Raw genomic sequence first — 21,510 nt, forward strand, 5'->3', positions numbered from 1 at the left:
CTTTACCTGCTGAAAAATTTCCCACTGTTTTTATAACCACCACCCTTACGGGAAAAATATAACTAAATTACTATATATGAAGCAAATTCAATGAAATTTTCACAGGAGGTACACCATAAAATAAATATGAAAACTTTCATAGCGGTGAAAAAATAAACAAGTTTTGGCTTTTTTTTTTTTTGGGGTGGGGTGGGGGGGGGGGGGATCGTCAATAATATCTTCCTCAACTACTGTAGTAAATTTTTGTACAAACAGCATGTACTGTACACACTATACCCTGCCCAATAACCCTACTGCAGGATTTTGAGATACTGCATTTACTATTTGAAATACTGTTAATAATCATAAGCTACAAAAAACTATCTTTTTTGAAGAACATTAATTTCACTCATTCATTCACCATCTAATCCTGTGTTGCCCCATGAGGAGCATAAGAGCCCTGGGCTAAGCAAGTTGGTCCTGACATTTAAGATGAGAGTGACCAGCCTCACTCATCCCAGAGTGACATTACATGAGTAATAAATCCCAACCACCCCTTGGATATAAACCTACCCAGGCTCAATCTGATTGGAGCGCCTTAATTACCCACTAAGCCACCAGGCACCGAAATTTGGTTATATGGTTACCACCCAGACTAGTACATGGTTTCCTGGTGTACAGGAAACCATTTGGCTTGTCACTCAATGTAGAGTTACCCATGGGCAGAAGGAAGAGGAAAGAATGAAGGAAAGAAAGACAGAAGAGGGAGTGTAAAGTCACATGTAGGCAGGAGGAAGAGGAAAGAATGAATGAAAGAAAGACAGGGGAGGAAGGAAAGACGAGAGAAAAGGGCCAACACCCAAAGCAGCACTACATCGAGTGAGTGGATGGTGAGTGCCCCCACCTACCATCTATATATACTTTCTGGTACAAAATGATTTTTTATATGTTAAACATATTGCCTTTTTTTTTTTTTTTTTTTTTTAAACTCCTATCCACCAAGTAACGTTTATACACATCACAATCAGGGTGCTACATGGCAGCCGGGTAGCAGCTATACATGCAACTATCTTTCTACCACCATTTGAACCAGCCGCCATGTCATCTTGCCACCAAAGGGTAGGAAGGGAGTCCCTCAACAGCACACAGGAGAGAGTCAGTCTGTCCTATGCTTCTGCATGGTGTAAAAAGGTGTCTTCAGGTTACAATCTGTCTGATTCCGTCTGTGCCACCCATAGCCAATTGCATCATCCAACCCTGCCAAGCCTCTTTCCAACAGCACTAGAAAAGTGGTCAATGACAGTGCCATAAGGCATGCTTTGGATGCAATAGTGTCCAGTTTATCTATTAGTGGAGAGGTTATCACACTGAGAGCAAAGCCATCGTTGGCGCCATGAGCAGACGCACAAACTCGTACAGCTCTTGCCCGAAAATTAGTTTCTTCCTCACATCATTACTCAGCAAAGCAATGACCTAGAGACCTGGGGATACTTTCATTCACAAGAGGAAGAGTTGATGAGTAAAATGATCATTAACTCGTTTCCCTATGTGCTATAGTTTTTGACATACTGTACTATGGTTTGAAAACAAGCAATTTTCAGCAGTTTCCAGGAAATTGCCTGTAGTGAGGTGAAGACTGTGTTAAATATAGCCCAGCATTTGGGGGCTAATATGAAGTTTAGCACATTAAAATTGTTCAAAAACTGAAAACAAAGTTATGAAGGGTTGAATACTGAAAAATAGAGTTTTGAGAAAATGAGTTTTTTTTTTGGTTTTTAATTTTAAACGATATTACAAAAGCAGGTTATCTCAAAATCCTTTGGCAGGGTTACTGGGCAGGGTGTAAAGTTTGTAGATGCTGATTTTGGACGATGCTATGGGCATTTTTCTCTTTAAAAAAAAAAAAAAAAAAAAAAAAATATGGCACAACTCATTTTTTCATTGATCCGAGATTTTTCATGGATATCTATAGTATGGTGGTGTACCTATTGTGAAAATTTCACTGAAATTGGCTAGTCACTGGTAATTAAGTCATATCCACCCCTTAGGCCATACCTACGACTGTTTATTTCCAGTGTATTGAAAGAATCTTACTTAACATACTGAAAGGTGGATTTCGCTTCCCAACTGGATGTTAGGTTGGGTTAGATTAAATTATTAAGTACAGTTAAGCTAGATTAAGTTAGATTTAGTTAAACACTTAAGTTAGGACAGTCCCCACTGCCATTACGCTGACAAATCAAATGAGTTGACACCACTGAGTCCTATCATATGGAGAAGTTTTTTCACAGGTGGGCCAGGTGGCACTGTGTAGTTTCTGTGCCTGCCACCAGAGGCCCAGGGTGATGCTAATGTTTGTGCACCACACCTGAAGCAGAGAGGCTGCAATGGATCGTGCAGCGTGGAGAGCCGCCATTAGGTGACCAAGGCCGACACATTCAAGCATGTTGGAGCCTTTAAAAACGAAACGAACGAAACGAAACGATGTAGTTCCATGGTCCACTGCGGAGGCAACAATGAAACAGACACAGCAAGTTTAGAACAGTGTTCCAACAGTCCAAGTGCATTACCACGGTGGAGGCAACAAGTGCAGTGTTTCAAAAAGACGGCCAAAGTCACAAGCTCACTGCAGAGATGCCCCCTCCCATACTATAGAACCCAGTGATTGATAGCGAAACAAAGGTAAAAACAATGGGGAAACAGGTCTCGCATGAACATTTATTTAACACCCCAGAAATAATATGAAAAATATAACAGACTCAGGAGGAAGAGATTTGGTAAGGTGCTTCTATCTATCTATCTATTGCCAGACGCCCCAATCCCGTTCGGGGTGGCCACAAACAAATCGCCTCCACATCGCCCTGTCCCCCGCCATTTAACTGCCCTTCTCCCAACTTACACCCCCCTCTCTCATATACCTCTCCACCCCATCCCTCCATCTCATCCTCGGCCTCCTCCTCCCTCTCCCCCCCTCCACCTCACTCACATACTGTACACTCTCTTCGTCAGTCCTTCACCCTCCATCCTCTCCACATGGCCAAACTACCTCAGTGTATTCCTCATAACGCTCCCTATCACATCCACATCCACACCACAACGCTCCTTTATATCCTCATTTGTCAGCCTGTCTCTCCATGTGACTCCACAGGCTCCTCTTAAATAACTCATTTCCATTGCTCTTACTCTTGACTTGTGCCCTTCCAACAACATCCAAGCTTCATTTCCATACGTTAGAGTTGGTATCACAATACTGTCATGTAGTAACTTTTTCACTTCCATGCTCACTTCCCTGTTTCTTATCACTGCTTTCAAAGAACCAGCAATCTTTCTTCTCTGCTGTACCCTTTCAAGCACTTCACCCTCTAAACCTCCACCCTTACTCATCACACTACCCAAGTACTTAAACATACTCTATCTATCTATCTATCTATAGCCCGACGCCCTAATCCCGCAAAGGGTGGCCGCAGACAAAACGCCTCCAAGTCACTCTGTCACCCACCAATTGACTACCCTCCCCCCAACTCACCCCCCCCCTCCCTCATATACCTCTCAACTCCATCCCTCCACCTCATCCTCGGTCTACCCCTCCCTCTCCCTCCCTCCACCTCACCTACATACACCCTCTTAGTCAGTCTTTCATTCTCCATTCTCTCCACATGTCCAAACCACCTCAGTGTATTTCTCCTAATCTTTTCAACCACATCCACATCTACCCCACAACGTTCCTTCACTTCTTCATTCGTCAACCTGTCCCTCCACGTCACTCCACATGCTCCTCTCAGGTAACTCATTTCCACTGCTCTCACTCTTGACTTGTTCCCCTCTTGCAAGGTCCACGCCTCGCTTCCATACGTCAGGGTAGGGATCACAATACCATCATGCAGTGACTTCTCAACTTCCATACTCACCTCCCTATTTCTCATCACGGCTTTCAGTGTACCAACAACCTTTCTTCCCTGCTGTACCCTTTCACGTACTTCATCCCCCAAAGTTCCATCCTTACTCATCACATTACCCAAGTACTTGAATGCACTCACATTCTCCATATCCTCACCATCCAACCTCACTGCACACTCTGTGACTTCATTCCTCTCAAACACCATAACTTTACTTTTGTTTACATTAACTTTCAGCTTCCTCCTCCTACACACTGTCCCAAATTCATTCACCAAACCTTGCAACTCCCATTCATCTTCACTCAACAATACTGTATTATCAGCAAAAAGCAACACCGGAAGCTTCCAAATCTCACCCTCATTCATTAGGGCCAGCCCCACATCCACTGCCCTACCTTGCATCTCCTTTACAACCCCATCCATATATATATTAAACAGCCATGGAGACATCACACACCCCTGTTTCAGTCCCACACTGAGATCAAAGAACTCACTCAGCTCACCATCCACTCGCACCGTAGCCCTAGCTCCTTCGTACATACTCCTCACAGCACTGAACAATTTCCCCTCCACTCCATATATTCTTAATACCTTCCACATACCTTGCCTATCTATTCTGTCATAAGCTTTCTCCAAGTCCATGAAGGCAGCATACACTTTCCTTCCCTTCTCTAGATACTTCTCCACTAAACATCTTGGAACAAATATCTGATCTACACACCCTTTTCCCTTCCTAAATCCCCCTTGTTCTTCTCCAACTAGCTCCTCTGTCATATGCCTAACCCTATCAATGACTATTCTACCATATATTTTACCAGTCACACTAAGAAGGCAAATACCCCTATGGTTACCACATACTTCTCTCTCCCCTTTTCCTTTGTACAGAGGAACAATTATACCTGATTTCCAGTCCTCTGGAACCCTTCCCTCTTCCCAAGCCAATCTACACAACTTCCATATCCACTCCACAACAATCTCACCCCCATACCTAAGCATTTCACCACACACTCCATCAATTCCTGGGGCCTTTCCCAGCTTAATCTTCTTCATCGCTTCCTCTACTTCCGACCTACTGATCTCTTCCTCCCTCCTCTCATCTCTTCTTCTCCCAGCCATTCCCCAACCACTTATACTCACACTGCTCTCACTCTCTACATTCAACAAATCCTCAAAGTGCTCCTTCCATCTCCTCAATTTCTCTCTCTTCTCCACCAACAATCTATTATTCCTATCTTTCACTCCCCTACTATTTCCCCTTTCACACTGCCTTACTTTCTTTACCTCCTTCCAAAACAATTTCTTACTCTCCCTCCATTTCACACTCAGATTCCTCCCAAACTCTTCATCCACTTTCTTCTTACTCTCCTTCACCAGTCTCTTAACCTCCCTTCTCCTGCTCACATATACCTCTCTCTTCTCTCTCTCATCTTCTCCCCTACCTCTACTCGCCAACCATTCACCATATGCCTTCTTCTTTTGTTCCACAGCTCGTTTCACCTCATCATTCCACCATGCTGTCCCTTGCACACCCTTGCATCTCCTCCTCACTCCACAAACCGCCTCACACGCCGCACCTATCTCTTCCGTGAATATCTTACATACGTCTTCCACCCCTTCCATCTGCTCTAGCTCATACCTTCCCAATCTTTCTTCCACTATGCTCTTATACTCTGTCATTTTCTCACTATCTTGCAGTTTCTCCACTCTTCTCACAGGAGCTGCTTCCTCCTGTCTTCCCCTTCGTCTCCTCAACCACTTTCTTTGCAGCTCTACCTTGGCCATCACTAAGTGATGGTCCGAGACTCCATTCCCTCACCCTCTCCACACTCTTGCATCCAACACTTGTCTTCTCATTCGCTCATCCACACACACGTAGTCTATCACTTACTTTCGTTCAACAAGTTCACCATCCATCCTCCTCATTACTCTCCATGTATACCGGTGGATCATCTTATGACGAAAGTAGGTGTTGGCTATTGCCAACCCCTTACCAGCACAGATGTCCACCAAAGCACTACCATTCCCATCTACTTCAGCTGGCACACCCCACTGACCAACCACTCCGTCCACTCGTACATTCCCAACTTTGCCATTCATGTCTCCAATCAACAGCACTCTCTCGCTCCTCTCAAACTTGTCCATACATACTTCTACCCTCGCCCAAAACTCATCTTTCACTCTTGCCACTCGATCCTCTGTTGGAGCATACACACATACAATCGCCCACGCTTGTATACCTACTTTCATCCTCACCCATACAATCATTGCACCCACTGTTCCATACTCTCTTATATTCTCCTTCCACTTCTTGCTTATTATCAGACATACTCCCTCTTTTGCCCTCTCATTCTCACTGACTCCCGCACATATACCTACACCATATTCCCAGTCTCTCACCCTTTCACCTTTCCATTTAGTTTCAGTCAATCCACATATATCCACTTTTGCATCCTCAAGCACCTGAACAATCTCTCTCTCTTTCACTTCATCATTCACTCCTCTCACATTCCATGTTCCCACCCTCAGAATGTCCTTTGTCCGTTCCCTAGTCGTCAACGTATGGTCCGTCCAGGTCCGAGGCGCTTTATTTGCTTTTTTAGTTAGTTCTTTTTACGAGGTGGGGCACTAACCCACCACCAACCCTTTTAGTCGCCTCGTACGACAAGCAGGGATACTGGGGGAGTATTCTTGAAACCCCCTACCCCCAGGGGGGAAAAACATACTCACATTTTCCAATTCCTCACCATCCAACTTCGCTGTACATTCACTGACTTCACCTCTCTCAAAGACCATCACTTTACTTTTCCCTACATTCACCTTTAGATTCCGTTTCTTACACACTCTCCCAAATTCATCCACCAAGCCTTGCAGCTCTCCTTCGTCTTCACTCAACAACACAGTATCATCTGCAAACAACAGTACAGGGAGTTTCCTAACACTACCCTCTCCCACCAGGGTCACTCCAACATCCACTACCCTACCTTGTACCTCTTTCATTACCCCATCCATGTACAGATTGAACAACCATGGAGACATGACACATCCCTGTTTCAACCCAACCTTCAAAGAGAAAAATTCACTCCATTCACCATCCACACGCACTGCAGCCTTAGCACCATCATACATACTCTTCACAGCATTCAACAACTTCCCATCTACTCCATATATTCTTGATACTTTCCACAATGCTTGTCTATCCACCCTGCCATATGCTTTCTCCAAATCCATGAAAGCCGCATACAACTTCTTTCCCTTCTCTAGAAACTTTTCCACTAAAGATCTAAGAATGAATATCTGATCTACACAACCTCTTCCCTTCCTAAAGCCTCCCTGTTCTTCTCCAACTAATTCCTCTGTTATCTCCCTGACTCTGTCAATAACTATCCTACCATACACTTTTCCTATTATACTAAGAAGACAAATGCCCCTATACCTGACTTCCAATCCTCCGGAACTCTACCTTCCTCCCAGGCCAATCTGCACATCTTCCACATCCATTCTACTACTATCTCTCCCCCATGCTTCAACAATTCACAACACACTCCATCAATTCCTGGGGCTTTCCCCAATTCAACTTTCTTCATTGCTTCCACAACTTCTATCCTACTGATTTCTTCCTGTCTTCTCACCTCCCTCCTTCTCCCAGCCATTCCCCAGCCACTTATTCTTGCATCACTTCCATCATCTATGTTCAACAATTCCTTAAAGTGTTCTCTCCATCTGCTCACTTTTTCTCCCTTCTCCATTAGTAATCTACCATTTTTATCTTTCACTCCCCTGCTAACTTCACTTCCACCCTGTCTTACTCTCTTCACCTCTTTCCAGAACATTTTCTTACAGTCCCTCCACTTTACACTCAAATTCCTTCCAAATTCCTCATCCACTCTCTTCTTACTCTCTCTTACTAATCTTCTTACCTCTCTCTTTCTTTCTACATATAACTCTCTCTTCTGCCTCTCAACTTCTTTCACGCCCCTATTTCTCATCCATTCATTGTATGCTTTCTTCTTTTGTGCCACAGCCTGTCTCACCTCTTCATTCCACCACGCTGTTCCTTGCACCCCCCTCCGTTTTCTCTTCCTCCCACACAACACATCACATGATGCACATATTTCTTCTGTGAATATCCTGCACACACCTTCCACATCCCCCATCTGCTCCAATTCATATTAGCCCAATCATTCCTCCACTTCTCTCTTATATTCTGCCTTTTTCTCATCCTCTTGTAACCTTTCCACTCTCCTTGCATATACTCCTTCTTCCTGTCCTTCCCTTCTTCTATTACTCCATTTTTATTTTGGATCTTGATTCTGGCCACCACCAAGTAGTGGTCAGAAAGTCCACTCCCCCAACCTCTATAAGCTCTTGCATCCATTACAGATCTTCACATCCTTTCATACGCACACACTCAATCAATCATTGCCTTCCTTTCATTCAGTTCACCACCCACCCTTCTCATCACTCACCATGTATACCTGTGGATCATTTTATGCCTGAAGAGGGTATTGGCTATCACCAACCCCCTCCCAGCACAAATGTCCACTAACGCTCTGCCATTCTCATCTATCTCAGCAGGCACACCATACTCACCAACTATTCCATCCACCTTCACATTCCCTACTTTACCATTCATATCACCTATCAAAAACACTCTCTCATTCCTTCCAAACTTTTCCATGCACACTTCCACATTTGTCCAGAACTCTTCTCTCACTCTGCTTGCACGATCTTGTGTTGGCGCATACACATACACAATCGCCCACATCTGTATTCCATATTTCAATCTTATCCACACAATCCTTGACCCAACTGATCCATACTCTCTTATGTTCTTCTTCCATCTTTTACTCACAACTATACACACTCCTTCTTTTGCCCTCTCATTCTCACTCCTGCACATATACCCCATCCATACTCCCATTCTCTCACACTCTCACCTCTCCATTTCGTTTCAGTTACTCCACATACATCAACTTCCACACCCTCAAACACCTGGACAATCTCTCTCTCTTTCACCTCATCATTCACACCTCTTACATTCCATGTTCCGATTACCATGTCCTTTGTCGTCATCTTTTGGTCAGTCCTTGTCCAAGGCTTCTTGTTCGTCTTTTAAGTTAGTTGTTTTCCGGGGAGGGGCACTAACCCTTCGCCAACCCTTTTAGTCGCCTTGTACGACAAGCAGGGATACTGGGGGAGTATTCTTGAAAAAACTCCCATGCTTCTACTGCCTCAAATAAAGCGTATGTTTACCCAAAGAATAAGATCCTCCAGATTATCTATCTATCTATATACAGTATATGTTTGTGCACGCACACACACACACACACACACACACACACACACACACACACACACACACACACACACACAGTGCCTCTAATGAAATAAAACAGCTTAAGAGGGAGAATAAGAGGTCTGAAGATGAAAGGGACAGGATGAAAAGCAAACTAGATGAGTATGAATCCAAATCAAGGATGCAAGATGAGCACATTAAAGAAATCAAGGAGCAACATAAGGGGTGGAAGAAAATTCAGGAAGAAGGAAATGTAAATTTGAAAGAGATTATAGAACAACAAAGCAAGGAAAAGGTGGAGAAGGAAGTGGTTAGGGTGTGAGAAGTAGGGAATCTTTAGTCAGGGATGTAGCAGGTAAGAAAAAATGTGTAATAATTTCAGGAGTAAAAGAAAAATGTATGACAGTAAGATCAGAAACAGAAAGAGAAGAAATGAGTAAGGTTAAAGAAATAATATCAGTAGTTATGGAGGGAAACAACGAAGCTCAAAAAGAGATTGAAGAAGTGTCTAGGTTAGGAACGTACGAGGAAGGTGGGGCGAGGCAATTGCAGGTGAATATTTAAGTCCCAGGCAACAGTAAATGACATTATCAATAAAACATGGTAATTATCAGACATGGAAGGGTTCAAAAATGTTTGGTTAAGGAGGGATGTAAATGAGGAAGAAAGAGCTAAAATAAAGGAGTTAGTAAAAGAAGCAAAGGCAAAAAACGAACAGAACGGAGGAAGAGAAGACAGTGTTTTAAAGGAGAGTTAAGGATCAGAAATTGAGGAAGTGGTACCGACGGAGAGGAGGAGAGAAGAGGGTATAAAAACATCAAAAAAAATAATTGAAGGTGGTATATACTAATGTTTTTTTTCGTTCATTCATTGTCAGACGCCATGTATCCCAAACGGGGTGGCCAAGGGCTTAGAGTTAACTGTTTTACAGGGAGGGGCACTAACCCCCCACCAACCCCACTTGACACGTAGGGAGAACGTTATGCCAACAGCATCTGGTGTTCCCAGGCGGTCACCCATCCAAGTATTAACCAGACTCAACGTTGCTTAACTTCGCTGATCGGACGGGAAGCGGTGTACTCAACGTGGTATACTAATGTTGATGGTTTAATATCGGCAAGGCTAGAAATCAATGATTTCTTGAGGGTACATGAACCTGATGTTATGTGCTTTGAAGAGACCAAGTTAAGAGAAGATATTGATGTTCATATGGGAGATGGTAAATACAAACAGTGGAGAAGACAAAAGAAAAAAAGGGAGGAGTGATGATAGCAGTGAAGAACAACATAAATGTACATACCGTGGAAATGGGAGAAGGCAGGGCTGAAGTGATAAATATGAAATTAGAAACTGGAGAGAATAGCAAGCGAGAGATGGCAGTAGTGTATGTTCCCCCCCAGACAAGAGCACGGAATGATGATGAATACCAGGAGATGTTGTCAGACATGGCTAGTTAATTACAGAAAATAACTGAGCAAAGCAGCAATATAATTTTGATGGGTAACTTTAACGAACTGGGAGGAATGGGACTCAGGAGGCAGCGAAGATTCGTGGAGCACTGTATTATTAAATACTGTATAACAATGAACAATGTGATGATGCAACAGGTCAAAGAGGGCACACGGTTCCGAGGTGAGGACACATCAGCAAGATTAGACTTACTGTTTACCAAAGAACCCAATGTAATAGAATCCTTGAAATATTTGTATCCTATAGGAAAAAGTGATCATGTGGTCACTGACCTCCAGATGATAATTGGGAATGAGCTTTATAAGAAGACAAGATACAACTCTGGGAATGCAAATCTTACAGGACTGAGTAAATTTTTTGAAAATGCGGATTGGAGAAAATTCAGAGAAACAAGAGAGATACTGAGGAAGTGGGATATCTTTCTAGTCCTCCATAATTCGGGAGTGGAACAATTTGTACCAAGAGTAAGGGGGAAAGAAAAAAGGAAAAAGGAGTGGTTTAACAGAAGGTGTATGATAGCAAAAAAAGAGAGAGAGACGGCGTGGAACAACTGGAGAAAGAGAGGTAACAACAGAACAAAGGAAGAATATAAAAGAACTAGAAATGAATACACAAGAATACGTAGAGAGGAAGAAAGGAATTTTGAAGAAGGTATAATAGACAAATGTAAGGATGAACCCAAACTGTTTTATAGATTTGTCAACGGCAAACTGAAACAAAAGGAAGGAATCACCACTCTGAAAGTAGGAGAGGTCTATAAAGATGTGGCAACGTAAGCTGAAATAATGAACAAATGTTTCCAATCGGTTTTCACTAATGAAAAGGAGTTTGTGGAAGGGGAGGGAGTGACTAGAAATGTAGTGATAAACAAGCGCTCGTGGGCCCTTCGGGCCCCTCGCACTTGCTCCTGTGGAGGGTTCTCGCGTTTATGTGCTGTTCTAGTGTAACGTTGTCACTTGGATTTTTTGCAGCTAACCAAATGATCGTGTTATTTGCAGCTTCGGGAATGGAACCCAAGTTGTCCGAACGCAAGTCCGAAATACTATAGTCCTACCTCTGGGCAAAAAATTCTACGGAGATCCTATGCCGGGTGCCAGGAGTGGCGTTTTTGGGTCAAACTTTGATTGCTCATTATATATAGTTAAAGTTTTTCAATCGTGATGGGACCAAGTTTTTTCACATCTGCGAATTTTTTGCAATTTCTGTGCCAATTTTGGTGCGATTTGAATGTGTAGTTTCGGCTGCCCAAAATACACACATACACATACAGAAACACGGCTACTGCTATAGTATTTTAGAAGATATAAAAGTGGAAGTACAGGAAGTGTATAAATTACTGGAAACTCAAGATGTAAGGAAAGCCCCAGAACCAGATGGAATCTCTAACTGGGTACTGAAGGAATGCAGAGAACAACTGGCGGATAAGATTCACAGTTTAATTGTGTGTTCTCTGGAAGAGGGGAAAGTGCCTCAAGAATGGAAGAGGGCAAATGTGGTACCAATTTATAAGGGAGGAAACAGTGAAGAACCCCTGAATTATAGACCAGTGTCCCTAACCAGCATGGTTGCAAAATTGTGCGAGAGAATCCTGAAAGATAGATGGATAAAATATTTGGAAAAGATGAATATTTTGGTTGGAAGTCAGTTTGGACTCAGAAGTGGATGGTCATGTGTTTCCAACTTGTTGAGCTTTACTCAAGAGCAATTGACGTGCTACAGAAGACGGTTGGGTGGATTGTGTGTAGATTTGGAGAAGGCCTTCCACAAGGTACCCCATAAGAGACTAATGTGGAAATTAGAGCAATAGGAGGACTGAAGGGAAACCTCCTGGAATGAATGAGAGACTTTTTGAGAGACAGACAAATGAGGACAGTAATAAAGGATAGGATGTCTGGATGGAGTGAAGTAACAAGTGGAATCCCACAAGGCTCGGTGTTGGCGCCAGTAATGTTCCTGATTTATGTAAAGGATATGGTAGATGAAGTGAACAATTATGCAAGTCTGTTTGTTGATGATTCAAAGATCTTAAGGAAGGCAGAGGTTGAGGAGGATTGTAAAATGCTGCAGGAGGATCTGGATAGGATACATGATTGGAGCCAGATGTGGGAAATGAAATTCAACGCAAAGAAATGTAAAACACTGGAAATGGGTAAAAGTACCAAGAGGCCATTACTGAATTATTTGATGGATAATGAACCAATCACAAAAGCGAGAGAAGAAAAAGATTTGGGAGTGCTGGTCCAGGATAGTTTGTCACCTGAAAAACATATTAACAAGATAGTAAGAGAGACGTATAAACTCTTGACTAACATAAGCGTAGCATTTCATTATATGGATGAGGAGATGATGAAAAAATTGACAGTGGCTATGATCCGCCCCAGGTTGGAATATGCAGCAGTAGTGTGGTCCCCACACAAAAAGAAAGAAATTTAAGCAAGATTGAGAGAATACAAATAACAGCAACCAAGATGGTCCCCAGTCTGGCAGATCTGTCGAACAGAGAGAGGCTGGAAAAGCAGGATTTGCCTTCCTTAGAGGAAAGGAGAAAGAGGGGCGACATGGTTGCAGTGTTCAGGACCATGATGGCAGTGGATAAAATTGACAGAGAAAGGTCTGTTTGTATGGGAAAAGAGAGTAACAAGAGGACACAGAATGAAACTGAAGAAGCCAAGCTGTTTGAAGGATCAAGAAATATGGTTTTCCTTATAGATGTATAGACCTGTGGAATAGCCTGGACAAAGAGATCGTCTTTTCTAAAAACTTAAACGAGTTTAAAGCTTAATTTGACTTACTGAGAAACAGAGATGAGACCCCACGAGCGTAGCTCATTTCCTGTATCTCACAATTAGGTCAATACAATTAAGTAAATACACACACACACAATCATTGCAGGATGTGACTAGCAGAGTTCCACAAGACTCAGTACTGGCACCAATTATGTTTTTAATATATATAAATGACACAGACAGTAGCAATGGAAATGGAAGCTATCTAAATATGTTTGCGGATGATGCAAAAATACAAGGGAAAATTACTAACACAGATTCTTGCAAAGTAGCTGCAAAAGGAATTAAATAAACTTTATGAATGGAGCAATAAATGGCAAATGGAATTCAATGTGGACAAGTGCCATGTAATTAAGTTTGGTAAAAGTGAGAAAAGAGACTGGGATTATAAGTTAGGAATATCAACCCTACACATATCAGAAAGAAAGGACCTAGGAGTGATATTATCAATAAGAGACTATCTCCAGATGACCACATCAGTGAGAAAGTGTGTAACATGTAGCCTATACACTGCTTGGTAATGAGAATAGCATTCACATATATAAATGAAGACATGCTGAGAAAGATAACAACATCATTCATCTGACCAACCCTGGAGAATGCATCAGTAGTCTGGAATCCTAATCTCAAAAAACACATAGATAAGACCGAAAATGTACAAAGGGCAGCTACAGGATGGGTACCAAGCTCTACTTGAACGACTAGAAAAAACTGAAACTACCAACACTACAGGAAAGAAGGAAAAGAGGAGACATGATTATGCTATATAAATGCATATCAGGGAAAGAGAAAAAAGACATAAATGAATATATAAGCTATGGGGAAGCATCAGCAAGAGAGCACTGCAAAAAACTACATAAAAAGAGGCGATAAAGACGTAAGGAAATTCAGTTTCCCAAATAGGGAAATTGATCAATGGAATGCGCTACCCAATGATATAGCGTGTGCCAAATCTATTCACAAATTTAAGGATATATATGACAAAAATGGTTTAATAAACGGGACAGTATGAGCCCGACTCATTCCTGTAATGATACAATTAGGTAAGAACAATTTGGTAAGAAAACACACACAGACCCATGGTGAAGTGAGGCGACCGTCTTTCCCTGTCGTGTGGTTTCCTGAAAGAGTGCATTGGCGCCACTTCGGTCATACACACGCCCACTGTAGTTCCTGCCGTCCACCTCACTGCAAAGAGGAAGGTAGGGGGTAAGACGGGTACATAAGGCACAGTAGGAGATTTCCACTTTTTTATAGGGATGTGAAAATATCATTTGGAGCTTGAAAGATAAGGGAAAAGAGGGGTACAGGAGACTGACTACTATTTTTTTTTAAGAATATGCGAAGAAAATATTAAATTTTGTCCAATCCATTCACCTCACTGCAGACGGGAAGGTAAGAGATAAGAAGGGTATACGAGGCAGAGAGTGTAATATTTCCACTTCTTCTTTTCAAGGAGGATGCGAAGATAACATTGGGAATAGGAAAGGTAGGGGACAAGTCGGGTGTATGAGGCTGACAACAAGACTCCATCATTTTTAGAAGGTGATGTGACAGTAATACTGGAAGTTTGATTCAGATTTTCTGATTCTGAAGGGATTTAAATGTGATCAAGTGCGATGTAAGTCTTAAATGATGGGCATTTCATGTGGAAAGTGCGGGATTTGTGACCTATTTGACGGTGAGGGATTTAAAATGCAAGTGAACCTGAGAGCGATCTAAGGCTGCTAGAGAAATTTTAGCCTTGCAACATGCTGACATTTTTAATAGTCCATTTTTGGTACCTGTAGAAGATTATATTCATTCTGAAATTTTCTGAGATGGAGGGTTAAAAACTCGTATATATATACAATAGCCTTTATCAACTCGTTCACTCGTAAGTGTATCTTCTATGCTAAATACAGTCTAGAAGCAAAATACAGTCTGGAATGGATCTGGAACTCACTGCACCGATATACAGCAGTTTTCTCCGGCACAAAGAGCAAATATTGTCTAGCTTTCATGCAGCATTTTGTAACCTCAGTTTCTAATATTAGAATAAAATTTTAATATGGCTCCTCTGAGTGCATTTTCAACTGACACATCTACAAGGACAACACTATGCTCTCGCAATCGCAATGTTTTTTTTTTTTTTTTTTTTTTTTTTTTTTTAAGGCTTTAACTTTCTTTTCTGTGGCTAAAGGGGGGGGGGGTATATAAATTATATGCCTCCCTTCCCGGAACTGTTCCTGGTGAGGGATTTTGTTGAGAACATTGGGAGGATATGAATCTTATTGTGACAATATTTCATAGTGGTAGTGGGAGGATTATTCTGTGATGTTTGTGGAGAATTTTGTGTTAGTGGTGAGGGACTTAGGCCCCAGTCACACTGCATGTACGACTTATCGCAAACCACCCGCGACCTGCAAGTCGTGGGTGGTTTTGGTGAGGTTTACGACCGGTCTTCATACGTCTCGGTCTAGCCGCAGGCCACCATGGCGACCAAAAGATCGTCGCGAGGTTTTTCGTGCTGCACGAAAAACCTCCCTGCGACCACCGATGTCGTGGCATGGAAGCAGCCCGGTGGGCGGCTGGACTGCGTCCGACCGGCTGATGGACTGTGACTGGTCGGTGACACCTGATTTTTAAGCGGTGGTTGCCATCCGGACAGAGGCTGGTCAACGCCCGCACTGTGTGGTGGCCGTCTGCACTCTGTCAAGGCGACGACTGGACTGCGACGGCCGCCGTCCACAAGCCTCCTGTCCTGGGTGGTGGTTGAAGTCCGGCCGCTGTCCAGCTGGCGATTGGTCGAGCGACAGGTGGTGGGCTGGACCGAGACCAGCCACCGACCAATCCGCGGCTGGTGTCGGTCTAGTGGTCGCGGTCTAAACTGCGACAGGATGTGGACCGACCGCCGTTTGTTGGCGGCCTGCTGACGACCAGCCGGCCACCAGTTGGTGTCTTAACCTGTTTGTACCTGGCCATGGTCGCCGTTCAGCCGCCCGCTGGACAGACACTGGACGACCACCGGTAGCCGATCGGTGGCACGACTGCTCCGAGACCTCCGTGGTCGGGGACTGGTTTCGTGATTTTCAGGTTTGCGACAAGTCATACGTGCAGTGTGACTGGGGCTTTAGGCGTAACAATGGAGACGTTAATGGTGGCAGGGGAAGCTTTAGTGCTTTTTGTAAAATAACTGATATAACCGTAGATTGTGAGCATTAATGGATCTGGATGTGACTGAAAGTTTTGTGCAAAATGCTCTGAGATAGGATGGCCTTGTGGAGAGGATAGAGAGAGACTGACTGGAAGAGTGTATATGTGTGAGGAGGAGGAGGAGGAGGAGATGGGGGATGAAGTGGAGATATATGAGAGGGCAGAGAGTGAGCTGGTGAGAGGGCAACCAAATGGCAGAGGGCAGGTATGGAGGTAATTTGTTTGTGGCCACTCCTAATGGGATTGAGGTGTCTGACAACTGATAGATATATAGAAAAATTGTGAACATAAACCTCCATAACCAAAAATAGGCACCAGTGCTTTCCTTTACTAGGTATGACACTCACACCTAGCTTCAACCCTTAAATGCAGTGAGACAAGCTAAGTTACTGGCATGGGATCTTACTCATAAATTACTGTAGTGCTCTTCCCGGTACCGCTAAGAAGAAGAAAAAACTGCATATTCGTCAAATTTGAAAAACTGTTGTGTCTATCACCTATCATGGAACAAGCATAGTTTTTCATATGAATGTTTATTAAATACATTTTCGCCTTTATAACCAACATCGAAACTAATCCCTGAGCAATAATTATGATACACAAAAGTGCTGCTAAAAATGACGCAAAATCTAGCAACAGTTTTGCAGATCAGCTTTACTGGGTAACAGTACTATTACGATCTCTAGTCTATTTACCCCCCTCCCCCCCGGTTCGAGGGAAGTCAAAGCCAGGGCTCAAGAAATGCCAGGCGAGCGGACAAGGTAGTCTAGCAGTCTGATAATGGTTCACGATGACGCAATGACTCACACACATCAAGCCCAGCATTGTAATTGACTCCGGCCATATAACCAGTCATGGAATATGACTGAAATATTTTTCCAGTAATATAACTAAGAATGAAGGCATTAATATAATTTAATTAATGCACTCTTGGAAAACTTCTCGGTTTCCCATGCATCAAGTAAACCACGATTCCTGTTCGAACTACCTTTTTCAAAGTGTTCACAGTACTCTCGAAGTAGCTTCGTAGTCTGTGATTACTACAACAGTGAAACAACTAATTCAAGTAATATTGGGAATATTTCATTCTGCAGTTACCAGTATTATAATAAACATACATTCCTCTTGATACTTTCAGTTTCATCTCATTGAATCTGACCAGTCACTGCTTTGAAATTAACTTTGTGTTTCGAGAGTATTTTTTGAACTGAAAAAGATAGTTGGAAAGGGAACCATGTTCACATAATGCATGGGAAACCGAGATGTATTGCAAGAGAGCATTAAGTGATATTAGTGTGTTCATCCTTTCTCAGTTCTATTTCATGACAAATAATTCAGTCATATTCCATGCCTGTGGTTATATGACAGGAGTCAGTGACTTTGCTGGGTTTGATGTGTGCGAGTCATTCCGCCATCGTGAATCAGTATCAGTCAGCTGGACAAACCATGCCCGCTCCCCTTGCTGTTCTTCAGCCCTGGCTTCGACTTTCCTCGAGATAGGGTGATAAAGAAACTTGGGATCAGTAAGTGCCATATTACCTACTAGCAAGGCAGGGTACCCATCTTATTTGTTTACTTCATCTACTTACCACCCTACCTACCTACATACTACCCAACCTAGACAACCACCCCAATACTCACAACCCTACCAGCCTATGTATAGCCCGACCTACTTGCCACACTACCTGTCTACCAACACCTCACGCAGTATGTACATACTGTACTTATAACCCTACTACCGCATTTCATCCCGACACGCCTAATTCGCTAAAGGTAATATTCAACTTAAAGCACCTATGTGTTCCAAATATCAACTTTTTCATACATGTAGTTTTGTTAAATAGGCAAACAGTCCGGACTGTTGCACAAAAAGCAATGGAAGAGACTTATTTCGGTAATTTACTGCTGATTTAATAGAAAAGAATGTTAAAAAAAAAAAAAAAAAAAAAAAAGGTGACAACTCAGAAAAAAAAAAAAAAAAAAAAAAACGGTTGTGAAAATGGTGACATAACTTTGTACTTGCTGTGTTTACTATACTACCTTAAGAATCTACCGACCGTCCTACTTACACGACGAGTCCGGAGAGAAGTGCAGTAGGAGGGAGGGACAGGTCGAGCTGGAGAGTGGATGCATAAGGTCGGGGATTGTAGAGAGTTGTAGAAACGAGGGTTATGGCGTATCGATGGCGTATATCAGCGTCTACGCGCACCTCCTGCACAATACCACTCTCTCCGCTAACCTGGGGAAAAAGGATGGAGTTACAAAGTACACATACAGAACCAGACAGACCTTACGGAACTACATTCAAGTACAATTATTATTATTATTATTATTATTATTTTAGCCAGAGTTACGAATAAAAGTGCTCCTTCATACTTTTACTCACACCAAGCACAGCAGTACCAAACTAATTATTCATTTGTAAACTTGCAACAACGAATCACTTCTACCAATATAATCAGCCGTGCTATGGAAAGTTACTTATCGTACAAATTTGCGAGAATAATTTATGAATACACTACTGGGTCCCTTTAACCCCTTGGATCTAAGTAACTACCAGATGCTATTAAATTAAGAAAGGCCTCTCGTTTTTCAAGGGGTCAGTGCTACACCTAACCCCTCCAGTCTGAAAAGTCTATGCTAAGCTTAATAAAATCGTCAGGAGGTAGCATGAATAAATTGGAAAACACAGCCCCGGTGTCACTGGCTCAAGCTGCATTGCGGTCCGACCTCAATACTGATAAAATGACAGTCGAATTAGCTCCGAAGGCCAAAGCAAGGCAGAAGGCTCTCTCCCACCTTCTAGACAAAATAAAAACTGCTAGGCATGAAAGGCTGGAAAAAACATCCTGTAGGACTGGAAAACCTTAAGAAAAGGACAGCCAAAGCATTTGCCCACGAATGCATATTGCCCTCTATCACTAAAAAACTTTATCAGCAATCCTCTGGCACCCGGAGGCATATCATTGCAGCTTTGCCAAAATTGTTAACCAACAAATCACATATCCCGGGACAATGCCCACAAAATTTGGACACAATTTGCCCACTTGATTTTAAGATTCTCTGGTAATAGACAGACAGGTGCGCGCGCGCACACACACACACACACACACACACACACACACACACACACACACACACACGCACACACACGCACACACACACACACAAACTAGAAATGACTTTCAAAAATGAAATTGATGAAATAAAGAAGCAGATGCACTTGCAAAAGGAAGAAACAGAAAAACTAGGAAGGGAGGCCAATAAGAAAGACACAACCATCAGTGAACTAACAGTGGAATTGAGTACACTTAGGAAGAAAATGAGTGAAATGGCAAGTACAGTAGTCAATCACGAGAGTGTTATGGAAGAGTTCAAAAATGACACAGAGACAATTAGGCAAGTAAGTAGTCTTATTGACCAGAGCTGTGATATTGAGGAGAAGATAACACAGGTGAATGAAGCTGTGCAAAGCTACAAAAATGATGTGGAAACCACGTATGCTGAAATAGTGAAAGTAAAGAAAGACTTAGAAACAAGGGTGGAGGAAAAAAGCATTAAAAAGGAAGTGAAAAGAATAATCCAAAACAATCCGAAGTTAGTCAGAGATTCAGTAGATATAAACAAATTTATAGTAATCACTGGTATAGAAGAGGAAGAAGTAAAAAACAAGATCACAAGAGACAAAAAGGAGACGGCAAATGTAATGAGCTTACTGAAAGAAGTATCAGAGGAAATCTGTAGTAAAGACATAGAGGAACACAAAAGGTTAGGGAAATATGAGAAAAGCAAGACAAGACCTCTAAAGGTGACTTTCCAGAGTGTAAACACTGTGGAAGAGATACTAAAAAATGCAAAGAATCTTACGGAAAAAGAGGAGTTAAAAAATGTATGGATAGAAAGATGCATAACACAAGAGGAACTGGAATTACTGAAAGAGAAAAGGGAGGAAGCAGAAACAAAAAATGAGGGAAGATCAGAAGAGGAGAAGAAGAAATTTTTCTTACAAAGTAATAGGATTGCAGGTACGAAAGTGGTACACAAACAGGATGGAATAAAAAGGAGGAAGGTAGTAGAACCATGTCATGACAAGTATATAAACAAGATGATAAAGTTGATGTACTCAAATGTGGATGGAATGGTATCTAAATTACTAGAGATAAATGATTATGTCAGAGAAAATGAACCACAAATAATATGCCTAACCGAAACAAAATTAACACCACTGATATCCAATGACATACTAAACTTAGAGGAATACAATATATGGAGAAGAGACAGAAATTTAAAAAAAGGAGGAGGAATTATAATATTAACTAAGAAAAATCTAAGTCAATGAAATAAAACTAGATATACCATCACAAGTAGAACTGATTGCAGTAGAGATCAACACATCTGAAGGTAAAGTAATTGTAGCCAATTTGTACATGCCACCCAGACCAAACACATGGGAAAGAGATGAATATGACGACCTGGCAGACAGTACAATTCAGAGTTTAAGATCATTACTACATAAAATGGAAATAAGAAAGAATTATACTAACTGGGGATTTCAATACAAATATAAATTGGAATACTCTAGATATAATTAGCCAAGAAAGCTGTTGGGACCAAAAGCTCCTGGATCTCGTACAAGAGTTCTTCCTAACGCAACATGTGAGGGAAACCACCAGAAAAAGAGGACTTGATGTACCTTCAGTGCTAGATCTAATATTTACTAGGCAAGAAAATGATATTGACAGTTTAATATATCACCCTCCATTCGGCAAAAGCGATCTTGCAGTACTAAATTATAACTTCAGGATAGCATATGACATAGTAAACAGCAATGACAGTTACAAAAAGAGACTAAACTATAAAAAGGGAAATTATCAAGACCTAAAGAAGT

The 21,510-nt window shown here is 42.1% G+C and overlaps 1 protein-coding gene and 1 pseudogene across 2 annotated transcripts in view; both read right to left on the bottom strand.

Annotated features, from left to right (window-relative positions):
- The window catches only part of LOC145396518 (inter-alpha-trypsin inhibitor heavy chain H3-like), a 526,567-nt gene that overhangs the window by 258,008 nt on the left and 247,049 nt on the right, over positions 1–21,510 (bottom strand). For both annotated transcript variants that reach the window (XM_080269891.1, XM_080269890.1), the window contains exons 3-4: positions 18,692–18,861; positions 14,505–14,615 (exon numbers count right to left, since the gene is read on the bottom strand). In XM_080269891.1, coding sequence (XP_080126017.1) covers positions 14,505–14,615; positions 18,692–18,861 — 281 coding nt within the window. The remainder of the gene's footprint in view (positions 1–14,504; positions 14,616–18,691; positions 18,862–21,510) is intronic.
- On the bottom strand, positions 10,155–10,275 carry LOC145396617 (5S ribosomal RNA; annotated as a pseudogene).

The sequence above is a fragment of the Coenobita brevimanus genome, chromosome 38 (genome assembly GCF_032717465.1).
Source record: "Coenobita brevimanus isolate Jiangsu-jjx chromosome 38, ASM3271746v2, whole genome shotgun sequence".
NCBI classification, from domain to species: Eukaryota; Metazoa; Arthropoda; class Malacostraca; order Decapoda; family Coenobitidae; genus Coenobita; species Coenobita brevimanus.